Source organism: Paroedura picta, chromosome 17 (assembly GCF_049243985.1).
Source record: "Paroedura picta isolate Pp20150507F chromosome 17, Ppicta_v3.0, whole genome shotgun sequence".
NCBI classification, from domain to species: domain Eukaryota; kingdom Metazoa; phylum Chordata; class Lepidosauria; order Squamata; family Gekkonidae; genus Paroedura; species Paroedura picta.
Window position 1 is genome coordinate 7219919 of NC_135385.1, and position 25804 is coordinate 7245722.

Here is a 25804-nt window from a genome sequence, read left to right on the forward strand (position 1 = left end):
GACCCCCTCCCCAAACACACACTCCGCCCCTGGGCTTCCCCTGCCTCGCCCCAGCGCGATGCGCTTCTGCTCCTGGGTTTCTAGGGCACGGCCAGTTTCAAAGGCGTGCTTTGAAGCCCCCTTTTCACTTTTGAGACAATGCGCAGGGTTTGGGGGGGGGCATCCTCGCTCCCCGCGCAGAGAGGAATTCGGAAGGGTCGGAACGCCGGTTTCCTTTCGGAGAAGCGAATTTTTCTGCTTCCAAAAGGGGTCCAATGCGGGAGGGTGGAAGGGAGAGAACAGAACAATGAAACGCAGGCATCTCGTGGCCTCCTTTTCCTCCCCCCACCTCCTCTCTCCCACCTTCAGGTTCGCCTGCCTTTTTTAACTCTTGCCTCTCCTCCTTTGCCTCCGCTTAACTGTTCCCTCCCTGTTCTGTTCTTCCCAATCTTCTCCATCTGCCCCCCCCCGAAACACAAGCACCCCATTTCACTCCCCCACTTTCTCGCCTTCCGAACCCCTTGGCTGCCTCTCCTTCCTTCCCCTCCCCAGGAGAAAGTGGCTTGGAGCACCTCTTCTGGCTCCGGAAACTGGCTTTTCATCACATTGTTCTCGGGTAAAGGGGACTTGCCCCTCAGCCAACACTGCTGTTCCTCCCCAACACGTGGCTCTCGACATCCTTCTTGAGCCCTCACAATGACCCTGCAAGGTAGGCAGAGCAGCTGGCCTGATAAGCTGAGGGGAGATTCAAGCCACTTCACCACTGCGTCTGTGTGACCAGTTGTTCCCATAACCACAGCTGCCTGACACTGAATCTGGCCTTTGGACAGCAGTTTCCCAGGGTCTCAGGCCGTGCTCTGCCCCTCTCCTCATACGTGGTGGTGGTGATGCTACGCAGTTGCTCTGCCATTGAGCCAAGGCCCCTCCCCTTCTTCCCCTGGGCTATCCAATCCTGCCTCTTGCTTATTTCATGGCTTTTTAATTCCCCCCCCCCAAAAAAAACTTAGATCTGCAAACTCAAGCTGTCTGCCAATTTTACCCTGACAACAACCCTGCAAGGTACACCTGACTGAGCGGTCCAAGGTCACCCCGTGAGCTAAACTGCATGCCAACTGCCAGATTGGTCTAAGCCCTGAGCCCTGTGGGCTCCCTCACACTCACAAATAACCCCCACCGTGCTTGATGGGGCTTTCTCCCAGGTCAAGGTCACAGGCAGTGTCTCTACCAGGTTTAGGGGAGGGGCTTTGGCTCAGTGGCAGAGCCTCTGCTTGGCATGTAGAAAGTCACCCGTCCAATCTCTGGCATCTCCGGTTAAAAGGACCAGGCAGGAGGAGAAGAGAAAGACCCAAGCCTGACACCTGGGGTAGCAGCTGCCAGCTGAGTAGCCAACACCGGCCTTGATGGGCCTGTTCTTTCCACCTTTCTCTCCCACTTTCCTCCCAGGTCTCTGCTTTCAGCTTTTGGCTCTTTCTCTTGCTCCCCTTCCTCTCCTCTCCACGACAATCCTTTTCTGATTCTGGGTCCTCTGAGTGGGAAGCTGACATTTGGTGCCCCAAAGCTACCCTCCTTTGCCCTGTCTGGGAGGACTGTGCCCCGGGAGTGACCTGAGAGGGTTTGGGCATCCCAGGCTAAATTCAAAGACTGCGCCACAAAGACCTTTTAGGTGTGCAAAATGTCACTGAGTCACGGCCAAATTATGGCGACCCCTGCAGGGCTTTCAAGGTTCAAAACCACCAGTGGGTGGTCTGCCGTTCCCTTCCTCTTCATAGCAGCCTCGGGATTGCTGCGTGGCGTCTTATCTGAGCACGAATTGCGGCCGACCCTGAGATCGGGCCTCTGAGATCTGACTAGTCCCGGCTAGCCTGGGCCACCCAGCTCAGGTGTTGCTTGCCTCTGCGTAGCAACCTTGGCCGCCTTTGGTGATCTCCCACCCAAATGCTAATCACGGCCGACCCTGCTTAGCTTACAAGACCGACGACAGACAGAGCTGTTGCCTGGATTTTGCATCCAGTTCTCCAAGCCAAGAAGCTGCCTCTGCTTGTCTCCCTCCCCACCCACCCACTGTTCCCCCCCACACACAGACACAGCTTGTCCTTCTATCTCTATTGTTGTTTTCCCCAGTCCCTTCTCTTGCAAGCCATGCACACAACCACACACAGAGACACAACTTAAAAACCTTGCCAGTTGTCAGGACAAGACAGTAGTTCAGCTGTGGAATGGGCTGCCTCAGGAGGTGGGGAGCTCCCCCTCACTGGTGGTCTTCAAGCAGCAGTTGGACGGATACATATCCTAGATGATTGAGACTGATCCTGCACTGAGCAGGGGGTGGGACTAGATGGCCTCTAGTGACACTTCCAACTCTACGATTCTATTTTGTGACCAGGTCTGTAAACCTAGAAAATTTCACCCGGTAACTGAGATAGAAATCGGATGAAATCTGAAATCTCAAATTGCCTTTTTCTTTTATTTTCGATAAATTGTAAAGGCAGGTTTGATGGAGCAAATTTCCTTTCCCCTCCCTTTAGTGTGGTAAGTTTTAAATTCTAGATTGCTAAGATTGCGATTGTGTTGGTCAAGGAGTGTGATAAAAGTATTACAACAAAACTCAGCCTTCAAAGTCAGAGGCATTGCAGGGGAACGGAAATAAATGAACAAGATTTCCCCCCAACATCCCCCTCCTGAGAGTCTTACCAATTGTTCCCATTTCAAATATTTCTGTTTTAAGTCTATATTATTAGTTTTCATATTACTGCATATTCCATATGACACGCCTCATCCCCTCTGCATGTCGACTGTGACTTCTTAACAATAACCTTTAATAGATCGCATTCTGGAAAGAAAATGCCTTTCATACCCTACAGTAAAAGGATTTTGGAGCTTCTTTCAGCTCTGGTTGTACTGCGGCCGGCAGCTATGGGGTTAGCTTCCTGGTGGAATTCCTGGAGGTTGGGGGGTGGAGACGTGGGGGGGTGGGGTTTCGGAGCTCAGCAAGGATGTGATGTCATAGACCCTGCTCTTCCAAGCAGACATTTCCTCCTGGGGGATTCATTCTGCCACCTAGAAATCTGCTGCAATCCCAGGAGATCTCCAGGCCTTCCCTGGAGGATGGCAACTCTCCTTGGCCAGGCACTGTAGGTTCACCTTTTCCTAGGGTGAGTGGGTGGGTCTTCCTTGCCCCCTCTCTGGCGACCCTCCACATGGCCCTCATCTTGTGGTTTGTCCCTCCGCAGGTGCTGGCTGCTATCATGGCTGATGGCGAGAGCGGAGAATCTTTCCACGCGCTGTCGAGCGACGACGTCCGGGTCCCCATAACCTCCAGCCCCTCCAGCAGCCAGGCATCTCCGCCCGGGGAGGAGAAGGATGAGGACGCTCTCAGCGCCTGCAAGTCCATCCAGGACAGCCTGGCTTCTGCGGGATCGTCCGCCAGGGATCCAGCCCAGGAGGGAGAGAACCAGGTTCCGTACCCGGCTTTGGCCTCCACGGTCTTCTTCTGCCTCCACCAGACGACCCGGCCGCGCAGTTGGTGCCTCAAACTGGTCTGTAACCCATATCCTTTCCCTTCTGGGACGGCCACTTTCTGTCTTGCGCCGGGATTCCGAGTTCTGTCGGTTTCGCCTTTATAATTGTCCAGGGCCGGATTGAGGATTTATCTTCTGGCGGGTCCTATTTCCTACCGCCGGCTTGCCTCTTGGAGTTGGGGCTGTTCTTTCTTCTGGAGATTGAGCCTCTTGGATCATCTGGGTTCTGTTGCTGTCATCTTAGCGCCACTCAGGGTCAAGGCTGGGCTGGAGAAAGGACATTAAATGCAGGGGTTTCTCAAAGGGGCAGGAGAAGCAGAAGGACTTTGGGTTGAGAGGAGATGGTTTGCACCGAGGACTCCAGAAATGGGGCAGCTGGCTGGAGCAGGGGGTGATTCCTTTAGTGCAGTGGTCCTCAGCCTTCCTAATGCTGCAACCCTTTAATACAGTCCCTCATGCGGTGGTGACCCCCAACCATAAAATTATGCCAGTGTTATTTCACATAAATTAAACCGAAACTGACCAATGCTGTGAAGATCCACAGTTCATGATTGTATATAAATTGTTTTTTCCCCGCCGTTTCTCAGTTCAGTTCAGCCTCTTGTCCCACCATGCCGATCTCGCTCTCCTCCGCTGCTCCAGACAGACGAACGCTCTATCTCGACCTACCCCGCAAGGCTGTTGTGTGGATGGGGTCCCCTGGCCAAGTCGCTTGCCCAGCTGCGACCCCTGTGAAAGGCTCATTCAACCCCCAAAGGTGTCCTGATTGAGAACCGCTGCTTTAGTGGCATCTTGAATCTGCCAGAAGCCGTTCTGTTCTTGCAGGGAGGAGGAGGTGGAGAGGAGGAGATGTTAGAGGGACACGCCCAGGTTAAGACAAAGAGAGGCATCCCCTTCCAGGAGATAACACTTGTACAGTCCACGTGGAGAGAGGGAGAGGACAAAGGGGGGAAAGAGAGAAGAGGGATGCACGGAAGAAACGCCCTCACCAGTGTGGCCTAGAGCAGGGGTAGTCATACTGCGGCCCGCCAGATGTCCATGGACTACAATTCCCATGAGCCCCTGCTGGCAGGGGCTCATGGGAATTGTAGTCCATGGACATCTGGAGGGCCGCAGTTTGACTACCCCTGCTCTAGAGTAACGCAATTCCTCCACCCATGTGCAATTGTGTCGCCTGAGCACACGTTGTGGGTATCCCGGCACAGATTCTGTGTGTGTGGGTCTTTGTATCATTTCACAAGCTGTGCAGCCGGGGTTGATCTCTCCATCTCGAAGCACTGGGGGGGGGGGGAGGATGGATCTGTGGCGCCTGTCGGCATCTGCCTGGGGACCAGCAGCTCGGATTATGGCAGGCATTATTTATTAATTTGGCGATTATCGATCCGGCTTGAGTTCAGCGGAGGAAGTTCTGTGTGTGTGTGTGTTAAATAAGCTCTTTCCTGCCGCCCTTAGCAACAGCCAGCTGAAGGGGGGCTGCAGGGAGACGGCAGCCCATAATAATCCATTGCAAAGCGCCATCAGAGAGGCGGCATCCGCTTAAGGGGCCTCTGTGTCCTCTTGCTTCAGCCGGTAATAAGTTTTTAAAAGGAAGCGTCGGTGGCTGGAGGGGACGATCCAACTTTCCTTTCAGCAACCAAGAGGGAAAGTCTCCCAGATGTTGGTCCACCATCATGTAAGAAGAACAGGAAAGCACTGCTGGGTCAGACCAGGGAGGGCCCACCGAGCCCAGCCTCCTGGCTTACACAGAGGGCAACCGGTTCCTCTGGAGGGGCAACCACGGGGCACAGAGGCCAAGGCCTTCCCCTGATGAGAACATCAGAGGAGCTGCAGTGGATCAGACCACTGGTCCAGTTTCTGCCCACTTTGCCAGAGCCCCGAGGATTGAACCGGGAACCTTCTGCGTGCCAAGCAGAGCCTCTCCCACTGACCCACATCCCCTCTCCACCACTCTCCAGGGTCTCAGACGGAGTTCTCTCTCCTCACCTGATCTTTTAGGACTGTAGACACCGGGGATCGAACCGGGAACCTTCTGTGCGCCCACCAGAGGCTCTGTCACCGAGCTACGACCTCTCCCTTTCCGATCTCCTCAAATCCCTGTAATTGTCATTTGCTCCCTTCCCACCCACCCCCATCCCCTGTCAAAAGCGGGACTTTGGGTCTGCCGTATTTAAAGACTTTGCACGAAATCCCCTGGGCTGGGGTGGAGAGCCAGCAACGGAACGGATGGTGCCAACCTGCATCTGCCTGCGCTGAATCTAGGCGAGGTTTTATTTCTGGGAGGAAACTGCGGAGGTGGTCGGATCTGGAGCTGGGAACGTCTGAGACACGGAGGGGGATACGGATGGGAAGGAGGTCTGGAGACGTTCAGGTCACCGGCATTTCCAGTGGAAGGCCAGGCCTTCCGGGATGGTTGTCCTGCTCAGGAAAGCGCGTGAGACCGTCCGAGGACCTTTGGTGGTGGGGGGAACTGTTTTGGCCACTCGGCTTTGTTTTTAACCTGTTATTTTGATGGCCTTTCAAGTGGGGTGGCCTTGAGCCTCAGGACATAAGGTGGGATAGAGATATATTTTGAATAATTTTTAATTTTGAGGGGGACTTGCCTTATTTTGGAAAACACCCCCTATGTTGAGAGCAAGCAAAGATGGTGTGGAACAGGGGTCCGTCAATGGCTCTTAGCCACAAAATGCATATAGAAGGCATATTCTGGGGCAGAGATGGGGCTTTGGGGGGCCACAGTGTGTGGGGGGGCTTCTGGAGTTCTGGCCCTGCTGGTGGACCTCTTGAAGATCCCTGGGTTTGGCCATGGTGTGACACAGACTCTTGGAGGGCCACTGGCCTGACCCAACAGGGCTTCTCTTCTGTCAGAGATGCTCTGGGTCAGAGATGCTCTGTCTTCTTGCTGCCTGGAGGGAGAAAGGCAGGTTATAAATTCAGTACATAAATTAAATATTATTAACTTTCTTGCGAGGTTGACATTCTTTTGGAAAGCACCAAACGTACTGGTCGTAACTAAGCGTGTGTCGGAGAGAGAGCCTCTCTGAACATGCGCAGAGTGGGATTAAGGCTCACTCCTCGCCCGCGGAAGCTGCTTCCAAGAGGCCTATGATCACAGATCTTAAACTATTGGATGGGGCCATTTCACTGATTCGCTGGAGATGCTGCTTTTCACGTAGGCATCGGTATCTGCTTCCTGGCAACGGAGCCGCAGAGTTCTGCACAATCTGCTTGGCTTTTAAAGAAATAAAGAGAGAGATGGCATGCCTCTCCAATTTTGCATTTTGCGAAAGGGCTGTGGGCAGAATGCTACCCGAACGTTGCGAGGGGGCTGGGAATGAGGGGAGAAGGACGGCTGGTTAGCAGCGGGCCGGCCGGGGGAAACCAGTCTGAAAGAAGAGCCGGGGAGATTTGGAAAGCACCTGTCTTCGGGGGCTGGGGGGAGGCGTGGGGAGGGGAATCCTGCCTGAGAAATACGTCCAAACAGGGTGGAACTGCAAAGAGAGGATTTCTTTCCTTGAGAGTCCCCGATAGGCGGGAAAGAATCGTTCAGTGTGCACGCCTCTCCTTCTGTGCAGGGCGATGCCAAGAGAGGAGGGAACAGAGGAGCTGGTTGGCCACTCTGTGAGACGGGAGGCCGGACTAGATGGACCCTCATTAGCCTGACCCAGCAGGGCTCTTCTGAGGGTCTTATGAAGGCCTCAGCCTCCATGCCCTGTGGTTGACCCTCCAGAGGAACTGGTTGGCCCGATCCAGCAGGAGTTTTCTGCTAAGCGATGCTTGAACCTGTGCTGGCTTTCCACCTGCTCAGGCCGGACACCTGCGGATCAGAAGTTTTACTGCCATTCCTTCCTCTCCATCTCTGATGTTTTCCACTCCTTAAAAAAAAAAAAAACCCAACTTTCTCATTCAGCTGGCAATTAGCTGGCACGGTGTTTATCAGCTCCCCTCCACGCTTCCTCCATAAATCCTCGGCTTTAAATATTTATGATCTCGGGGAAAGATACATCGCTGTATCTCGGCCTCCAGAAGCCGGAATACAAGTTTCCCTTCTGGGTATTTGTTTTCTTCTGTCTCTCTTAGCGAGGAGCGACTAAGGGGCTGTGAAGTGGGCCGACCTCTACTCTGGTTAAACACCCAATAGTCCTATCTTGTAGATAAGTCTGGCAGAAATTTTGCCTCTAAATAAATGGATGCAGGGTGGGCTCCAGGGGTCCACAGCAGCACATGCATGTTCAGTGTGCACTAGGGACAAAACTTGGGACATCTCTTCTTTCTCATAACTGCCCCTTCCAAACTCTGCCCCCAGGGGCCAGAGAAACCCCCTCCTAGAATCCTAGAGTTGGAAGGGTCCATAGAGGCCATCTAGTCCAACCCCCTGCTCAATGCAGGATCAGCCTCAAACATCCATAGTTAGTAGCTGTCCAGCCATTACTTGAAGGCTTCCAGTGAGGGGGAGCTCACCACCTCCTTGGGCAGTGGCTTGGAAAGGGATTATTTAGCACACGCTTTGATTGATTGACTTAATTTATTATTATTTGACTGCTTACTTTGTTAGCTTCCATTGAACCCTTCCTTTTTTCCCCGGTGGGGACCCGAGGCAATGGAAGTCATTTCCCGCACCTCTGTTTTTTCCTCACAACAACCCCGTGGGGTAGGCCAGGCGGAGAGTGCGCGACTTCCCCAAAGTCACCCAACGAGATTCCGCGACACAAATGAGGATTCGAACCTCGGACGCCTAGAGCCTTGTCCGACGCTGTTAAGAAGCAATGTTTGGATTCATCCGTCTTGAGGGGTGTGTGTGTGTTGTGTGTCTGTCCCACCACCTTGAAAACCAATCAAGCTTTTACTACAAGCTTCTAGAGGCTTACGGCTGTAGCCTAAATCTTTTTTTTTGTTTTAAAGCATGGCTTCAGCAGAAATCTTTGGGCAGAACTGCGTTCAGGATGCACACTAAGTGGGTTGTGACGTCTTCTTGCATCTCCTGCATTGATGAGACCGTTCGTGTCTGGCGAAGGGGGGGGATTGGAAATGGATGTTATTCTTAGGGGGTTATTCAGATGTTCCAGGAACCCCCTCGGTCTCTGGGTTCGCCCGTTCCGGGAGAGGTTCCCACCCACATCACTGCAGAGCATGCGAAGTTTCCCCAAAATGCTGCCTGAGATTTGTCACCTGAGCGGACAGGTTCAAATCGAGAGAGATGTTCTTCCATTTCCTGGGGAACGAGGCCCAAAGGTGTGGAGTTCTTAGGCGCATGCTTGCAGGAGGTGGAGAGGAAACCCAAGAAGTAGAAGAAGAGTTATACCCTGCTTTTCACTACCCAAAGGCATCCCAAAGCAGCTTACAAACTGCTTCCCCTTCCCCTCCCCACAACAGACTCCCTGTGAGGTCGGCGGGGCAGAGAGAGCTCCGCAAAAACAGCTCTAAGAGAACCATGACTGGCTTGAGGTCGCCAAAGTTGGTTCTCCAGATTAGAGTCTGCCATTCTTCTAGCCTTTATGCCACACTGGTTCTTCAGGCTGTACAAGATAACCAACAAACCTGCAGATGCTACGAACTGCTACCAAATCACAGCTGACTCCATAGGGTCACAGCAAGAGACATTAAAACAGGGTTTGCCATGCCCTGCCTCACTAATATCAGGGCTCTCTCAGCCTCACCCACCTCACAGGGTGTCTGTTGTGGGGAGAGGAAAGGGAAAGGCGAGTGGAAGCCGCTTTGATACTCCTTCGGGTAGAGAAAAGCAGCATATAAGACCCAACTCTTCTTCTCCAGTAATATCAGGGCTCTCTCAGCCTCACCCACCTCACAGGGTGTCTGTTGTGGGGAGAGGAAGGGAAGGTGATTGGAAGTCGCTTTGAGACTCCTTCAGGTAGAGAAAAGCAACATATAAGACCCAACTCTTCTTCTCCAGTAATATCAGGGCTCTCTCAGCCTCACCCACCTCACAGGGTGTCTGTTGTGGGGAGAGGGAAGGTGACTGGAAGCCCCTTTGAGACTCCTTCGGGTAGAGAAAAGCGGCATCTAAGAACCAACTCTTCTTCTTCAGTAACATCAGGGCTCTCTCAGCCTGTCCTGCCCGACAAGTAAACCGGTGACCCAAAGGCATCTTGATTCTCTGTTTCTCCGGGCATAGCAAAGAGCGGCTGGAGTTCGGTCCCCCTCCGACGGTTCTCAGATGCCAAGCGTAGCCAGAGATCCCACCCTTGACAAATTGTCCCTGAGCTTCGTGCCCATAAAGCGGGCATCGGGCTTCAGAAACGCCGACGGGCAAAAAGGAGAAAATCGTAACCCAAAACAATGGAACCAAGGAACCCAAAAGGTTAAAGAGGCAGGAATGTTCAGCCGGATATTATCAATGCAAAGGGTAGAAACATTAAAATACATGAAATTACACGCAGAGTTTACAAAGAGGGTTTAAAACGCTATAAGGCCTCCATAATAGCCTGGGTGCCCAATCGATACTTAAAATCACAAATGGCCAAGCGCTTTTCTGCATTCTAGGCTGCCCCATTGATCAGGCACACATAAATTGCCGCAAATCGTTTTAGGAAGGTCCACTGGCCCACGAGCCACGCAGCTAGGCACGTGAGATTTTGTTTAGAAAAACAGAACAGCCGAAGTTTGCTCCATCGACTCCACAACGTTGACAGGAACTGCTCGCAAACAGCCCAGTCCTGCCTTATCGGGGAAGGAGGCTATAGCAAGAACGAGAAAATGGATTTTGAAATACCTATTATGTCCATAAAGTGAGGCGAAGATTGTTTTTGAGCGGTTTCTGCCAACATTGTGCTTGCCTGTGTAACAAGCTTCTATTTCACTGTTGATGTGGTTGTTGTTTTTTTTTTTAAATTCTTGAATTTACAGCTGTGTGGCTCATGGTCTATTAAACCTTAATAAAACATGGCGTGAATTGTCAAACGTACACTAGCGCCATAGGCTGGGGAATCCTTCTTTGTGGTTTTAAGTGCTGGTTGTGTCTGTGGGACTGTTATTGAGGCCTTCTTGTGCTTATTTTTGCAACAAATGCCGCTTCTTAATTTTTGTACCCACGTTTTTATTATTATTATTATTATTATTTAATTTTTAGACCGCCCTTCTCCAAATAGGTCTCAGGGCGGTTTACAACATAAAACACAATAAAATCCCCATAAAACCCCCAATTAACATCAACAAAAGTTACATATAACATATAAGCGGCGGGGGTCACAATTCTGATCTTAGTTACCTGACTTCCCCCCCAAGTTCAGCCTGGTGGGTAGAATAATATTCAGAAGAGGGTGGCATCAATACAATAGATCTAACAATGATCTCGATGTTAGAGATCTCAACGTTGCCTTTATAATGCCAGGCTGCACGGTTGCTTTTCTCTAACCTTTTTGGAACCTCTCGGTTCAGGAGAACAAAGCCCTCGCAGAGATTTTTGGAAAGCGTTCTCCTCTTCGACTCCACCTGTCCAAGTGGAAACATTTCAAACCCCCCCCCCCCCGAAAGGGCAAGGGGGGGCTGGAACGCTTCAAGTATTCCTGGGCCGTGAAGATCTGAGCTCTGCTAGAGGGTGGTGGGTGTTTGGGAGCAGATGTCTGGAAACAGGGCCGGTTTCTGTGGGCTGAGCGAAACGGGTTGGGAACGGAGGGGGGAGATTACAGGCGGCTTTTTTAGAACGCTAAAAAAAGCCTTTGCCAACTTCGAAGTGTGGACAGGTGTCCGCCCGATCAGCTTACAGGGAGGGTCAAAGGCCAGGCATTCGGAGCATGCACGAAGGAGGGTCCACGCCCACCCCCACCCCCAGGGCCCCTGCAGCCAAATCTAGAAGCACGATTGGAGGGGGGGGGGGATAGATTTCTTTGAAAGGGCTCCTTTGGGTCACAAGAGGGAGCACAGTGTGGCGCTTAGATGAGGATCTGGTTCGAATCCTGATTCTGCTGTCGGGTGACCTGATCTACCTTGCAGGGCTGTTGTGGGGCCCAAAGGGAGTAATTGCAGAGGGGCAGCCATGCTGCTTATCCAAAGAAGAGCAAAACCCAAGGGCCGTTCAAAGGCGTTTATTTGGGCACCGTCAGGTGTGAGTCACAGGGCTCTTTGCTTCAAATGCTCCTGCAGCTTTGACCCCCCCCCCCCCGTCCGGCATGCCGTTTGGGAAAGGCCAACTCAAACGTATCGTTTTGATTGCTTTTAATATTTCAGTGGTTTCCAGTTGTGCAACGGATTGTTTCTTTTCTGAAAACCCCGTTTTATTGCATTTTATATCACCTCGGCCGCCTGCCTTGGGTCCGGGGTGGGCAGGGAGAATGACTGGCCAATAAATATTGCAAAAGTTTTAGAACATGTTCCGCCAGCCGGGGAGGGGCTGAGGGTTCCTTCGGGCAGTGAAAAAGCAAGGTATAAACCCCAACTCTTCTTCTTTCCGGTTCACGGTGAAGGTTTCTTCCTCTGGCTTATTCCTCTGGTTTCTTCCTCTGATTCTGTAGTCCGTTCTAGCCCTTTTGTAGGGTTTTCCGTTTCTCGTTGGGACTTAAGTTCCTTACGCCGCAATCTCCCGGATGCTTGTTATGGAGTTAGCCTAGCTGAGCCCCGTGTGGCCTACTTCTGAGTAAGCACGCCTCGGATTATGCCGTCAGAGAACCATACAATGGAATTTGGGCTTTGTTAATCCGGCTGACGGCAGACCGGGACTCATCCCGCACATGGTGGATAATGCGCTTCCATGCCCTTTAGAAGCACGGGGAAATCCAGCTGCAAAAGCACATTGGATATCCGTCCTGCGTGAAATCAGCCTCCATAGATCCTCATTTTGCTACAGAAGCTGCCCACTCCCCCACAGGCAGCCAGCTGGGCGACCTCAGGCTAGTCACAGTCCTGTTAGAGCTGTTCTCACAGAGCAGTCCTGTCAGGGCTCTCTCAGCCCCACCCCCCTCTCAGGGGGAGAGGAAGGGAAGGCGACTGGAAGCCACTTTGAGACTCCCTTGGGTAGAGAGTCTTGTCTTTCTTGTTCACTGGGTGATCTTGGGCCATTCACAACACTCTGTTTAAGCTGCCTCAGAGGGGTGTAGGAAATGGAGAGGAGGAGGACAATATAAGCAGCTTTGGAGAGAAAAGTAGGGACTACGGGGAGTATTGTGTAATGGCTAGAGACCTGGACAACTTTAACCCATCTTCCCCGTGCGAGGAAACTCTCCAAGCGATGCTGGACCAGTTCATACCTCAAGCTAGCCTACCTTGTAGGGCTGTTGTGCAGGTAAAATGAGGGAGGGGAGACTCACGTTCACGGTCCTGAGCTCTTTGGAGGAAAAGGTGGGATTAAAAAAAAGGGAATTATTTTTTGGGGGGGAAAATCCTGCTCTTGCAATTGGCGGATCCCCAAGCTGATCGACTCAGGGAAGGCTGCCAAATCAGACGGAACATCCAAGTTGCAGCCAGCTCAGTTTTATTTACACAGAAGGTCAGTTTTGTTTGCACACTGACCCAGTTTCAGGACCTGAACGTTCAGGTAAGAACATGCGGGCAGGAGAGCACCAGAGAATCCGTGCTGGGCCGGGCCCAACCAGTCCAACCCTCTGTGTCACGCAGTGGCCAAACCCAGGGGCCATCAAGAGGTCCACTAGCAGGGCCCCAAAAAATTGAAATTTTGCCATGGGGCAGAGGGAAGGGGGGCCAGAACAGGTTTAATTCGTGTTTATGGTAGGTGGTTGGATGAGTGTTTGTTGAGTCGCTGATGCCCTGTTTCTCTCTCCACCTGGGGGCTCAGAGCGGCTTATGGAATAAATGCAAACAGCCAGTTCAAACACCGACTAAAAAATGTGCAAAATGATATTCTGATCTCCCGGAAGGAGGGGGACGATGACTACTGTGCAGGAATAGTAATGTGCAACTTTTCAAGGGAGGGAGCTAAAGAATGTTCTCCGATTCGTGACATCCCCTTTAAGCCTGTGTTAAAGGGGCAGGGCATGTGCTGTGTCTCCAGGCTGTTGGCGACCCCATCTAGGGCTCCTTCCTGGCCCCAGCCTCACTCACTGGGGCCACAAAATCCTTTGCCTTTGATCTGCCACTCCGGCCAAAATCCACGCCCAGCCTTATATCCGTGGGGGTCGCCCCTTTGTAGGCAATACCCCTCCAAAAAATAATATATTCTGCCCCATCACTGACTCCTCAAGCTTTCCAAGTTTTCAAAAACAAGCCTCCAATCCTTTTCATTGCAGAGGTATCAGGGGAAAGGTGTGAGCTTTTTAAAATTGATTGAATGGGAAGGAGAAGCAGATGGTCTCTGGCTGCAGCTGTGCCAGTTAACCACTTAACCATCCTAACATCAGTTCTGCCTTTACACCTTTTCTCCATGGGGGGTTTTGTGTCTTTGTTCCAGGCTTGTAGTACCTCTTTAATAGACATACCCAGAAAGTCCTAGTTTTGTTGGGGCTTGTGTCAGATTGGGTGGGTGGGTTGGGAGTTTTTAGGAGATTGGATGAGCCCCCGTCAGGAGTGTGTAGTTTTTAAGACCCCGAGAAGGTGGGGGTCTGGACTGGATGGCCTTTGGGGGTTTCTTCCCGCTGTGTGTGTTTGGATGTCATTCTGGTTTTCTCTGTCGTTCTGTTGTTAATAATGTCTTTCTCTTGCAAATAATGAGTTACAGCACTTGGGTTATTTTTACTGTGCTGCATGACCATCTCTGGCTTCGGTTCATGTCCACAGTGGTGTGAGAAGAGTGGGAAGGAAATTAGAGTGAAATTCTGATTGTTTGTCGTGGGGGAAGGTTTTCCTGGGGGAGCTCAAATATCAGCTGCCTGGTTTCACTCAACATGCAATTTGGTGTCATGGTTAAAGAGCAGAGGACTCTAGTCTTGAGAACCGGGTTTGATTCCCCACTCCTCCTCCGCATGACCCGGGGCTCATTCACAGTTTTCTTAGAGTTGCTCTCGCAGAGCAGTTCTCCCAGAGCTCTCTCAATCACAGGGTGTCCATCGTGGGGTTAGGAAAGGAAGGGAAAGGAAGAAGCCTGCTCTTCTTCCCTTATTAATTGCAAAGTGCCCGGCCTTGCTCCAGAATTGCAATCCTCGGGTCATTTCCTCCAGAGGAACTGCTGCCTGCCCCATCGAGAACAGTTGTAATCCCAGGAGATCTCCAGCCAGCAGCTGGAGGTTGACAACTTGAAAGGTCACCCGGACAGCTTCCATGGCAGAGCAGGATATGAAGTCCGTTCTCCCGGATATTAGTCCGTTGTCATTCTGGGAGATCTTAAGGCCCACACGTTTTGGAGGGGAGGGGGGAACTATACTCCAGGGCACGATACAAAATCCTTCGTTCAAACAGGACAACGGAGACGTCACACTGACTAATCCTCTTCGTGCTTCCTCCAAAGTCATATCTGCGTGCTTTGTGCCTGCGGCCGAGGGCAGATTAATTGCGCTCACCGTCCGCGCCCACTGATCCGTGTCTCCCCTCAAGTGTGCCGGGACAGCAAAGCCAGGGAGTTGCCTTGCTCCTTCGGGGGAAGCAGCACCCATTTGGGGTCTGGGCTGAGCTGAGTGAAGGAAAACCACACCGCAGTTGTCCTTTCCAGGCACTGGTTTTTGGGTGGGGGCCTGAAGCAGCAGCACAGGTGCTTTGAAGACCAATTAATTTTTACTTAATGTATAAGCTTTCAGATACAAGAAAAGAAGAGGGGGTGGGGGGCATGCACACGGAAGCGCATGCCATGAGCGAAACTTTGCGGGCCTTAAAGGTGCCCCTTGAGTTTGCATGCACAACCTTTGTCTTAAAGGTGCCACTTGAGCGTGCATATGCATGAAGGCTTGTGCCTTGAATGACACTCTATGGGCCTTAAAGGTCTCATTTCGGTGTCCGTATGCGCACAGAAGCCTTGTAGCTCGAAGGGAGCTGTGTGGGTCTTAAAGGTGCCGCTTAAGTGCCAGCCCGTTTTGCAGCATGCAAGTTTGGGGATCCCGGAGACAATCTTTTGAGTATTGCAGCAAGGGAATATTCTGGTCGGTGCTGGCAGAGGGAGCCGATTCCCCCGCCCAGCCGTTTGACAAAGTGTAACCGCAGACGCCGATTTCCCCCCACTTAATCCGATCCCTTTTATTGCTCTCGGAAGGGCCGAGTCTCGCTCAGGGGACAGAGTAAGAACACCCCTGCCCGATCCGGGTGCTTCCTCGCCTGACAGTGACAGATTGTGAAATGGCGCGTGCTGGCAAACCCCGCCGTGGTGTGTCATCTCGCTTCGAAGCGGGGCCCTGGGAAACGCAAACTCCAGATCCTGAAGCGGGCGGGCACGGCTTCTCTCTCTCGCTCGGCTTGCTAGACAACGAACGGAAGTTTCATCTGCGAGTCCTGCTCACCGGAATGCTAAGCAGTTTGGGCCAGTTTGACCACAATATGTGTCTCTCTGTGTGTGTGTGTGTGTGTGGGGAGGGGGGATTGAAGGATGGACAGCTTCATTCTTTTGGGGAAGGCCTCGGCCTCCATGCCCTGTGATTGGCCCTCCAGAGGAACTGGTTGGCCCTGTGTGAGACGGGAGGCTGGACTAGAGGGACCTTCTCTGCTCTGACCCAGCAGGGCTCTTCTGACGTTCTGGCTTTGTCCTGGAATCCCCCCTTGCCTCCTTTCTTTTCCCTCCAACCACTGATCAAGGTGTAATAGTTGAGATTCTTCTCCACCTGGCGGGGGGGGGGGATGAGCACTCAAGGGCTTCAGCGCATCTGTCTCCTCTTGTTAGCGCTGGAAGCATGGATTGGGAATGTCATCCCATCCCTCGCCAAGATCGGTGGCTGCTCGGAAAATATTTCTCTGGTCCCAGCTGCCGCTGATGCTTTGCGGTTGAAGGATGTGTGTGTCAGTTTTTGTCCTTTGAAAATAGTTTTTCAGGGACCTGCTGCTTGAAGGAAAGAGACAGAACTTGTCAAGGGGCTGGTGGTGGCATTTCCGGTTCCCTGGTGAACAGGAAGCTTTACAGAGGCAGCAATTCAAGCAATTAGAAATTCATTCCTGAGTTTTAAGGGGGAGGGGAGGGGAATATCCCTCTAGGCCAGCAAGAACCCATTAAAGGGGGAATATAGGGATGCCAACCTCCAGGTGGGACCTGGGGGCCCTCCTGGAATTGCAGCTCATCTCCAGACTACAAAGATCAGGTTATCGAGCCGGAGAAAGTGCAGAGAAGGTCAACCAAGATAATTCAGGTCAACCAAGGTGGAAAGGCTAAAGCATCCAGGACTCTTCAGTTTAGACAAGAGACATCTAAGGGGGCGGTGGGGAGACATGAGAGAGGTTTATCAAATTATGCAGGGGGGAGAGAGAGTTGGCCAAGAAAACTTTTCCTCCCTCCCTCCCTCAAAAGACGAGAAGTCGAGAGCATCCAACAGAGCTGTTGGGCAGTAGGTTCAGGATGGACCAGGGAAATGCCACTTTACACAGAGCGATGTTAGACTGTGGAACTGACTGCCAGAGGATGGAGTGATGGCCAAAGGAATAAACAGCCTTAAAAGGGGGGTTAGATAGATTCATGGAGGAAGACAACCGATATGATAGAAACAGGCTTTGGCAGTTGTGCAGTGCTGTCGTTGAAATGGGGCAAAATGCCGGCTCCTGAATGAAATTGTAGTACAGCCCGCAAGACTATTTTCCACCTTGTCACAGGAAGGTGAGCATCTTACTTTCCAGGAAGATGTGGCGGAGCTCTTTACCCTCTCCCCTGCTGCGATGGAGTGGACAGAAAACCCAGATATTCGTATTCAGGGGGACTGCCGGAACGGTCCTCATAACCCTCGTGCCAACTTCTGCAGCTAATTTCATATAATTACCTGCTTGCTGCGTGTCCCTCGGCCACGCGAGAAACAGGCAGAAGACGCCGGGGCTGATTGTCAGCGGGGTTCCGACTGGGCTCCTCCGAAAGCCGCAGTGCGGGCAAGAAGGTCCCAAACCTATCGCGTGCCGTGCCTGTTGGCGGCCGGCCGAGCCTGGCCGGGCACATGCGCCGGACAGCGCGTTTAATGCGATGCTTACCATTCTTCATCATGCAGCGCTGAGCTTTTATTAACACCGGCCCCCACTTGAGCAGCCTTATCGTCCAAACATTCAGAGGATTTCAAGAACGGGCTGTGGGCGAACGCTGCCCCCAGTTTGCAGGGCCCCACTCTGCTCATGGGCCACCATCTCCCAAACCTCTCAGCCAGACGTGTTCCTCTCAGCCAGACGCGTCCTCCTCACCTCTCCCAGCCCCCCTTCCCTGACTCATTTCTTCCTCCCCTTTTTCCAAGCGTCCCGCAAGCTCTCCGGCCTCTGCCGCCTTATCGCTTTGATTCTTTCCCTTCCACTTGTGTGTATTTTTGGCATCCGAGCCCGTTTTTGTTTGGCGATATGCGGCCGACGTCACGCGTAGCAGATAAGAGGGAGACGGAACAAAGCAGCGGGATGTTGGAAGGGGAACGAGCGGCACCAAATTTGGGCACTCTTTTCTCCTCCTTTCCACCCAGGAAAAACAGGGATGGGGGGGGAAGGAACGTTCCAGAACAGAGATTCATTTGATTTATTTAATTCATTTATAAATAGACTGCTGTCCCAGCAAGCTGGCAGATTGGAAAGATGGGTTAGAAATAAAATGTTTTGGTTGTTTTTATTGCTATTATTGACAAGACGGCTCCTCAAAACCTGATCCTTTCCAGACATTGGGCAGTTTATCCCAAGCAAATACTTTGCACTCCCGTAGTTGATGCACCGTCCAGAGAGTGCAATTGTGCATCAAAGACCCCCCAGGCAGTTTTGCCAGCCAGCAAAAACAGCCTCAGGAGTTCAGAGGCCGGGTCCTCTTGATGGATGCAGGATGGCTGACTCGCATCGCAGTCCGGCGTCCCTCCCGAAATATTCAGCGTGGAGGCCCGACGCGGCGTTTATTTTATTTTTAAATGTTTACATTCTGTCCCTCGGCCAGGACCTGGGTTTCCGGGGCTGCTGACAAAACAATTAAGAGCGCTGTAGAAAATTCCGTGTGGCTTAAAAACGTCCAACGGCGGAAGAAGAAAGACGGGTATGAAAGTGCAGTGGGAAGCATTAAAAGGGACAAAGCCAGAAGTTCAGCAGAAGAATGGGAAGAAATCAATAAACAATCTTAGAGAGCAGAGGGGGAAAGGGAAAACACGTATCTGCTCAGTATAAGGACCTCAGAAGAGCCCTGCTGGGTCAGACCAGGGAGGGTCCATCTAGTCCAGCATACTGTGGCCAATCAGTTCCTCTGCAGGGCCAACAACATGACCATATACATGGCCATGTTGACCCACCCTCCCCTCCCAAAATGGCCAATGATGGGCCTGGAGGGGAGGGGACCCAGGTGGGCATGTCCACAGCTCTGCTTCCCAGCCCGATTGCGTCTCTTCTGGGGCTTCTTAAATCCTGGAGACTGTTTCAGGGTTTTCTCGATGTTTAAAAAAGTCTAGAAAGGCTGCTTTAACCTCCACCGGTTTCGGAAATCTGAATGTCTTTGGAAGACACGTGCATCAACCCTCACGGGTGCAGAAAGCCAAACGTTGTGTGCCTTCTTCAGTAAGGACCCCCCCTGGACGCTGTCATTTGGTGGCGCTGATCTACATTTCTTTGGCTTGTCGCCGTTGAGTAAATGCTGCCAGCATGGGATGGAGAAATCGATGTATCGACGCACGTCAGCCGGGGTAAAAGATGAACAATCGTCCAGGGGAGCTTGTGAGTCCGCTGCACTCCACTTCCCCTCGTGGTTATCACAAAAGAAAACCTGACACAATTTACTCTCTTTCCCCCCTTGAGTCCTCTGTAATACCCGGCGGCTCCCGATGCCACTGGGCGCTAATGCGTCCACACTCACGAACTCTCGAACTCAATACAGCTCTTCAATTAGTCTTCAAAAACGAATTAAAGACCCGATTGATTTAACTCTCCCCCCCCTCCCTCTTTCCTTTTGTACTTGGAACAAGGACAAAAACAATAGAAATGCCATGAAAAGCAGAATGCTCTTAAACTTACAGGGAAGCGAGGAGAGGCAGGGGGAGGGGGAGGGGGAGCGATTTCGGGTTTAGCAGAGGGGGGGGGGCCGAATGGAACGGAGGATGTTTTCGTTGGCCTGGATATGATTTAGAATATGTTTTCTGTTGCGGTTCAGCACCAGCGAGATGGTTACTCGAAACGAAGCCAAACGCAGAGTGTGAAGCAGAGATGGTTCTTGGCCCTTCTGGGTTTTTTGGCAGGTTTTCAAGATGCGGAGAGAACACAGAGCGCTGGGCTGGTTAAAGACTAAAACAGTTGTATTTGGGGAGAGAAGCGATTATGCGTAGAGAGAGAAAGGCCTGACTATCTAGCTAGCTGTCGCCTGCAGTCTGGAGTGGAGCAGGAATGGCAAATTATGCAAGTTCAGAAACAGCAGAATCATCATTACACTGTGGAACTCTGGGTGCCAACCTCCAGGGGTAACCGGGGGGTCCCCGGGCATGGCAGCTCATCTCTAAAACAGATGCTTTTTTGGGGTGGGATGTAGCGCATTGTACCCCTTTCCTCAATTCGATCCACCCCAGCCAGAGACTCAGAGCATGAAGGCATGAAGGTTGCCAACTCTTGAGTTGGGAAAGGCCTGGACATTTTGAGGGTGGAGGAAAGTAAGAACTCAGTAGGGACCAACCTCACAGAGTCCCTCCTCCAAGGCAGCCAGGACAGCAACAGCTCTGTGTCACCTGGAGGTTGGCTGTAATTCCAGGAGATCTCCAGATCCCACCTGGAGGTTGGCGTCCCTGGTGTGCAGCTTCCCCTTCTGGTGTCCCATCACAAGACAAAGAGCTACAGGGGCTTTCCCTTCTTGAGGGGAGGGTCTCTCGAGTTGGGCTCTGTCTACCTGGAGCTGGCTGGCTCTCTTCGGGAGGCTTCTGCGCCCTCCGTCTTTCTGCTTCTCTCTCTGGCCGCCCTGCAGCTCCCAAGCTGGGATTAGTGAGCTTAGCCAAAGCGGAGGCAGGCCCACACCTAATCAGGATTGATGCGTGCTCTTTAGAGGTTCATTACCAAGCGCATTGAGGCCAAAGCGCTCGATGCAGAGCGAACCACCACCGGGCTTTGGGAAGGGGGAGGGAGGGGGAATGCACAGGCCGTGGGCGGGCCGGATTCTTCTAGGATCTAGTTGGAGGGACCCAGAAGTAAGCGGAGCCCAGTCCGGATGAGGCAAAAGCATTCCTGCCGCCAGAGCCACCGGATTGACTATCAGGCTACAGGAAAGAATTCCATCTCCTTACTGGAATTTTCCAGGGGGCATCTGATTATTTCAGTAACGCAGCTCCCCAGTGCATCCCTGAGAGGTCACAGCAGTGACGTAAAGAGGGGACCTTAAATCACCCACCCTCTAGCGGCCAGGGCGCGAGTTCAGATTAGGGCACCCCGCCGCAGCTACTGTTTTAAAGGCTGGGCATTTTCTGATTCTGGGTTTTATTTATTTCACTGTGTTTATGCCACGTTCTTCACCACAACGGGAACCTAGAGTGAGTTAAAGGATTCTACCTTTCTCCAGAGCAAAGTCTGAATCCAGGGTCACCTTTAGGAAAGTTTTGCTCAAGATAAAACCTTTGTGTGCTTGCACGCTTCTTTGCATAATCTCTCTCTCTCTCTCTCTCTCTCTCTCTCTCTCTCTCTCTCTCTCTCTCTCTCTCTCTTATATCTGGAATAAAATTTAGCTGATCTTAAAGGTGCCTTTCACTCAAAATTTGTCCTGCCATTTCAGTCCACCCACCTGAACCTATCGACCCTTCTCTGATTTACCCTCCTGAGGACGACCCTGTGAGGAAGTCTAGGCTGAGAGCCTGTGACTGGCCCAAAGCATCCTGACGAGCTTCTCTCACAGAGTAGAGATTCGAATCCGGGTCTCTCGGGCCCCAGTCCTTCGTGCTAGCCCGCATGCCGTGCTGCATTTCCCCTCCGAACTGGGCTAGAGATGCCCCCGGCGGCTCTGCTTCCTCTCTTTTCCGCTCTACTTCTGCGAAATGGGATCCAAACCACACTGCTCAGCGGGTTTGGCCCCGATCCAAGCCCACATCCATCAGGGTATTGATTGGTCCAGTTCCTCCCATCCGGTTGCAGAGCCAGGAAGGTGTTTTTTGAGCTGCCGGGGAAGTCCGAGCAAAGAGGGAAAGCGCTGCAAGGAGGTAGAATCTGAGCTGCAGGTTGGTTTTTAAAGGACATGCGATGCGTAGGGCAAGGTGAATATATTTACAATGATGTCTTTAAAGAATTATAATGCAAGACAATAATATAAAAGGGATACGAAAGAAAAAGGTTGGTTAAAGGACTGATTCTTTATATATATATCAGAAATTATTGTTATATATATATTCCTGGCCAGCTTGGTGTAGTGGTTAGGAGTGCAGACTTCTAATCTGGCAAACAGGGTTTGATTCCCTGCTCCTCCCCCACATGCAGCCAGCTGGGTGACCTTGGGCTAGTCACAGCACTGATAAAGCTGTTCTGACTGGGCAGGAATATCAGGGCTTTCTCAGCCTCACCCACCTCACAGGGTGTCTGATGTGGGGAGAGGAAGGGAAGGCGATTGGAAGCTGCTTTGAGACTCATTCAAAAGCGGCATCTAAGAACAAATTCCTTCTTCTTCTTCTTCTTCTTCTTCTTCTTCTTCTTCTTCTTCTTCTTCTTCTTCTTCTTCTTCGTCGTCTTCTTCTTCTTCGTCTTCTTCTTCTTCTTCTTCTTCTTCTTCTTCTTCTTCTTCTTCCCCAGCAGCATGATAATTTTCAGGACGTTTTCTATAAGATTCAATAAACTACAATTGAATTTGGACAAGGCATATATTATAGGGTTTCTAGTTTCCAGGTGGGGCCCAGAGATCCCTCAGATTTACTGCCGGACTCCAGAGCTCAGTGGTCAGGCTATTCAGGGATCAGAGCTCAGTGGTCAGGCTGTTCTGGAAGTCAGAACTTGAATGGGAGACCCAGGTCGCTATGCAGAGCGTTGGGAAACCAGTTCCTCTTGCCATAAATTGGCATTGTGTGAAGCAGAGTGGCACCCATCTAAGATCAGAGATTTCTCTGGGTTTTCATGGGTGTTGCTCCACCTCGGCCCATGCCGCAAAAATCTCGTGACTCAGCAAAATGCTCCCCTCCCAAATCCTCCAGGGATTTTCCAGACGAGTGTTGGCAACAGTAGTATATTACTCGGTGGGGGACACATAGCCAAAGAAAGCAAATTTACAGGAAAATCAACCAGGCCAATAGATCCGTGACTCCATAGACGTTTCTCTGAGGTGTGGTTTTGTTAATATTTAAGTCCCACCTTGGTGTTTCAGAAATGCTTCTTTTTAGGGGGTGGTGGGTGGTGGTGGGGAACACCAGCTAGCATTTCGTGATTTTGCGCGGTGGCACCTTTACCTCAAAGCCGGCTTTACCGCTCCCCAGCCGGATTTGTGCCACCCACACATGGAATAAACCGGTCAGGGAGGGAGGGAGGGCTGGGGTGGGGAGAGAGAAATTATTAATGAGTTCAGGGAGGTTACTATGGGAACTTGTTGCTAATGAATCTCTGGGGTTCCCTTTCCTACCTTGATGGAGCTCTTAAAAGCCGGCACGGACGCACCAACAAGTTTCCGGCGAATGGCATCTCCATGGAAACCCCAGCCGCTAAAAACAAGCCCCCACAGAACTCTGCGCCCACGCAAGGCCGGATGAAACTCTGGGTTATGGGGTTGGCTGGAGGGAGGGGGCATCTCTCTTTCTTATCTGATCTGACTTGGAAGCCTGAGATTTCGTTCCTCTCCTCGGTAACAAGTCCCCCACCCGACAGCCGCTCCTGGGTCTCCTGCCCCCCTTCTTCTTCTTCTCCCCAAGAGTCATTCCCATCTGGAATTCCCTGCCTCAGGAGGTGGTGGCGGCTACAAGCACAGGCGGTTTCACGAGGGGGCTGGGGAAACCCAAAGAGCAGAGACCCCCTCAGTGGCTACGAGCCCCACGGTAGAGATGCAATGCTCTGTCTGGGGCAGGGATGCGCTGTCTTCTTGGCGCTTGGGGGGGGGGCAACAGGGGAAGGACTTGTGCAGTTCTGGCCTCACAGGTGGACCTCTGGAGGGCCCCTGGGTTTTGGCCACTGTGGGACACAGAGTGTGGGGCTGGAAGGGCCGCTGGCCTCATCCAACATGGCTTCTTTTACGCTCTCTGTGTTTTACCTTGAGTGTTTTGAACATCCCTGAAATTCCTGGAGAGGGGGAAGCGGGAGGACCATAAGGTCCTAGAATACACCCTCCATTTCTCCCCCTGCAGCAGAACAGAACCAGAGACCTGGCTGCTGTCCGAGGTGCTGAGACCCTGAAACCCTCCCCCTTAGCCTCCTGCCTGCTTCTCTTCACTGGAGATGCTGACGGGGATCGAACCTGGGACCTCCTGCGTGCCAAGCAGGGGCTCTCCCACTGAATCAGGGTGTTTCTGGACCAGGGTGTGGATTTCGGCAGGTTAAGAATCATCTTCGGCTTTGTGTAGGAGTGAAGAGCCAGCTGCAGCCAGCTGGGTCACCTTGGGCCAGTCACAGTCCTGATAGCTCTGTTCTCACGGAGCAACCCCACCTACCTCACAGGGTGTCCGTCGCGGGGAGAGGAAGGCCAGGTGGTTGCAAGCCGCTTTGAGACTTCTTCGGGCCGTGAAAAGCGGGGTATAAAACCCAACTCTTCCTCGTCCATTGGTCATCTTCCATCTGTGGCTCTCCACTTGGTTGGCCTCTGGGCTCCCTCATCCCCACCCCCACCACGAAAAGAATCAGGTACTTTGAGAATCCACTGCCGAGCAAGCGGAGACGCCTTCCGTCCTCACCTGAGAAATACCTGCTTCGTTCCCCCCCCTTCCCCGTGATCTCTTGCTGTCTCTCCATAAAAAAAAACAATCCCTCCGAGCCAACGCAAGACCTTGAGCTGTCCGCTCAAGTTAATTTCGGTGGCGCATGATTACATAAGCGGCCTGCAACGGAAGACGGTCCAGAGGTTTCCAGTCGTGTGCCTTTAGCCGCGAGGGCCCAATGTCAGCGAGACACAAAAGCCACGGAGAGAGATCCACAAGCGCTGAGTAAGCTGACAGACTGAAGCATGACCGGAATGGAGAGGCTGGGGAAGGGGGACGCTTGGGGGACGTCTCCGCCAGCCGAGAGAGATCCAGGGTGACCTCCGAGTTATTTCCGCTCAACTGTGCCCAGCGGTGAGAGCCAGTATAGTGTAGGGGTTGGCGTCTTGGAGACCCAGGTGCAAATCACCATTGAGAAATAGCTGGAGGCTTCAGGGGTGGAGCCAGGAGGGGGCATGGATTTGGGGGCTTGGGGGAGCGTAATGCTATGAAGCCCCCCCTCCCAAGCAGCCCTTCCCTCCAGGGGAACTGATCTCTGCAGTCTGGAGAGGAGCTGTCATTTCTGGGGATCCCCAGGTCCCACCTAGCCGCGGGCGACCTTGAACCTACCTTGCAGGGTGGTTGTGAGGATGAAATGGGGGCGAGGAGGTTGGCTGCGTGTATAGTGGAAGGAAGTAAATAAAAACAACAGACCCTTTGGCAAGGAGGGCGCCTGGCTCTCGGCCCGTGGCATGCTGCTTTCTGGTCGTGCGCCAAATGTTTGCCGATTCAGGACCAGCCCCAGATGTTGTTGGCAGAGTTTAAGTGCACAAAGAGGGTCGGAGCACCGTGATGCTTAAAAGAATGAAATAGCTTTATATAGAAAGAGAAACAACTTTATATAGAAAGAGAGGAGAAAGAGAGAGAGACCCGACTTCTTGGTGATGGGGCTATGAGTAGCGGACCCTAATCTGGAGAACCGGGCTTGATTCCCCACTTCTCCTCCACATGCAGCCAGCTGTGGTGGAGAGAAGGAGGATAGGCGCTTGTGAGCCACTTTGAGGCACGTGAGGCCTGCTGAGTGGCCTTGGGCCAGCCCCAGTTCTCTCAGAGCTCTCTCTGCCTCCCCTCCCTCACAGGGTGTCTGTTGTGGGGAGAGGGAGGGAAGGCGAAAATATAAGCCGCTTGGAGACTCCTTCAGGTAGTGAAGATCCGGGTGTTAAACCCCACTCTTCTTCTAATTGTCTAAATGGAGTTTTGCATTCATTCTTTCAGTTCTGGAGGCCAGTGGGGAAGAACGGATGCACAAAATATCAGTAAACTCCTAATCTAACTATGCTAAGTGCACATCTCCTCCGATACCCCCTGGGGGATATTCCTCCCATGCTCCTGAATCATGCGCACGACAGATCTTGCGGATTCCAACAGATGTTAGAGTTGCATATAGGAAGGAAACCATTTTAAAAGTTGATCCTGCCTAGGCTTCCCATTTTGCTGTGGTCGTGAGCCCTCCCTCTGGTT

General features: G+C 52.2%; 1 protein-coding gene across 3 annotated transcripts in view; it reads left to right on the forward strand.

Moving 5' to 3' along the window:
- Window positions 1-25804, forward strand: part of CACNA1H (calcium voltage-gated channel subunit alpha1 H) — a 211315-nt gene that overhangs the window by 54124 nt on the left and 131387 nt on the right. For all 3 annotated transcript variants that reach the window (XM_077317197.1, XM_077317198.1, XM_077317199.1), the window contains one exon: window positions 3210-3525. In XM_077317197.1, the coding sequence (XP_077173312.1) occupies window positions 3210-3525 (316 nt within the window). The remainder of the gene's footprint in view (window positions 1-3209; window positions 3526-25804) is intronic.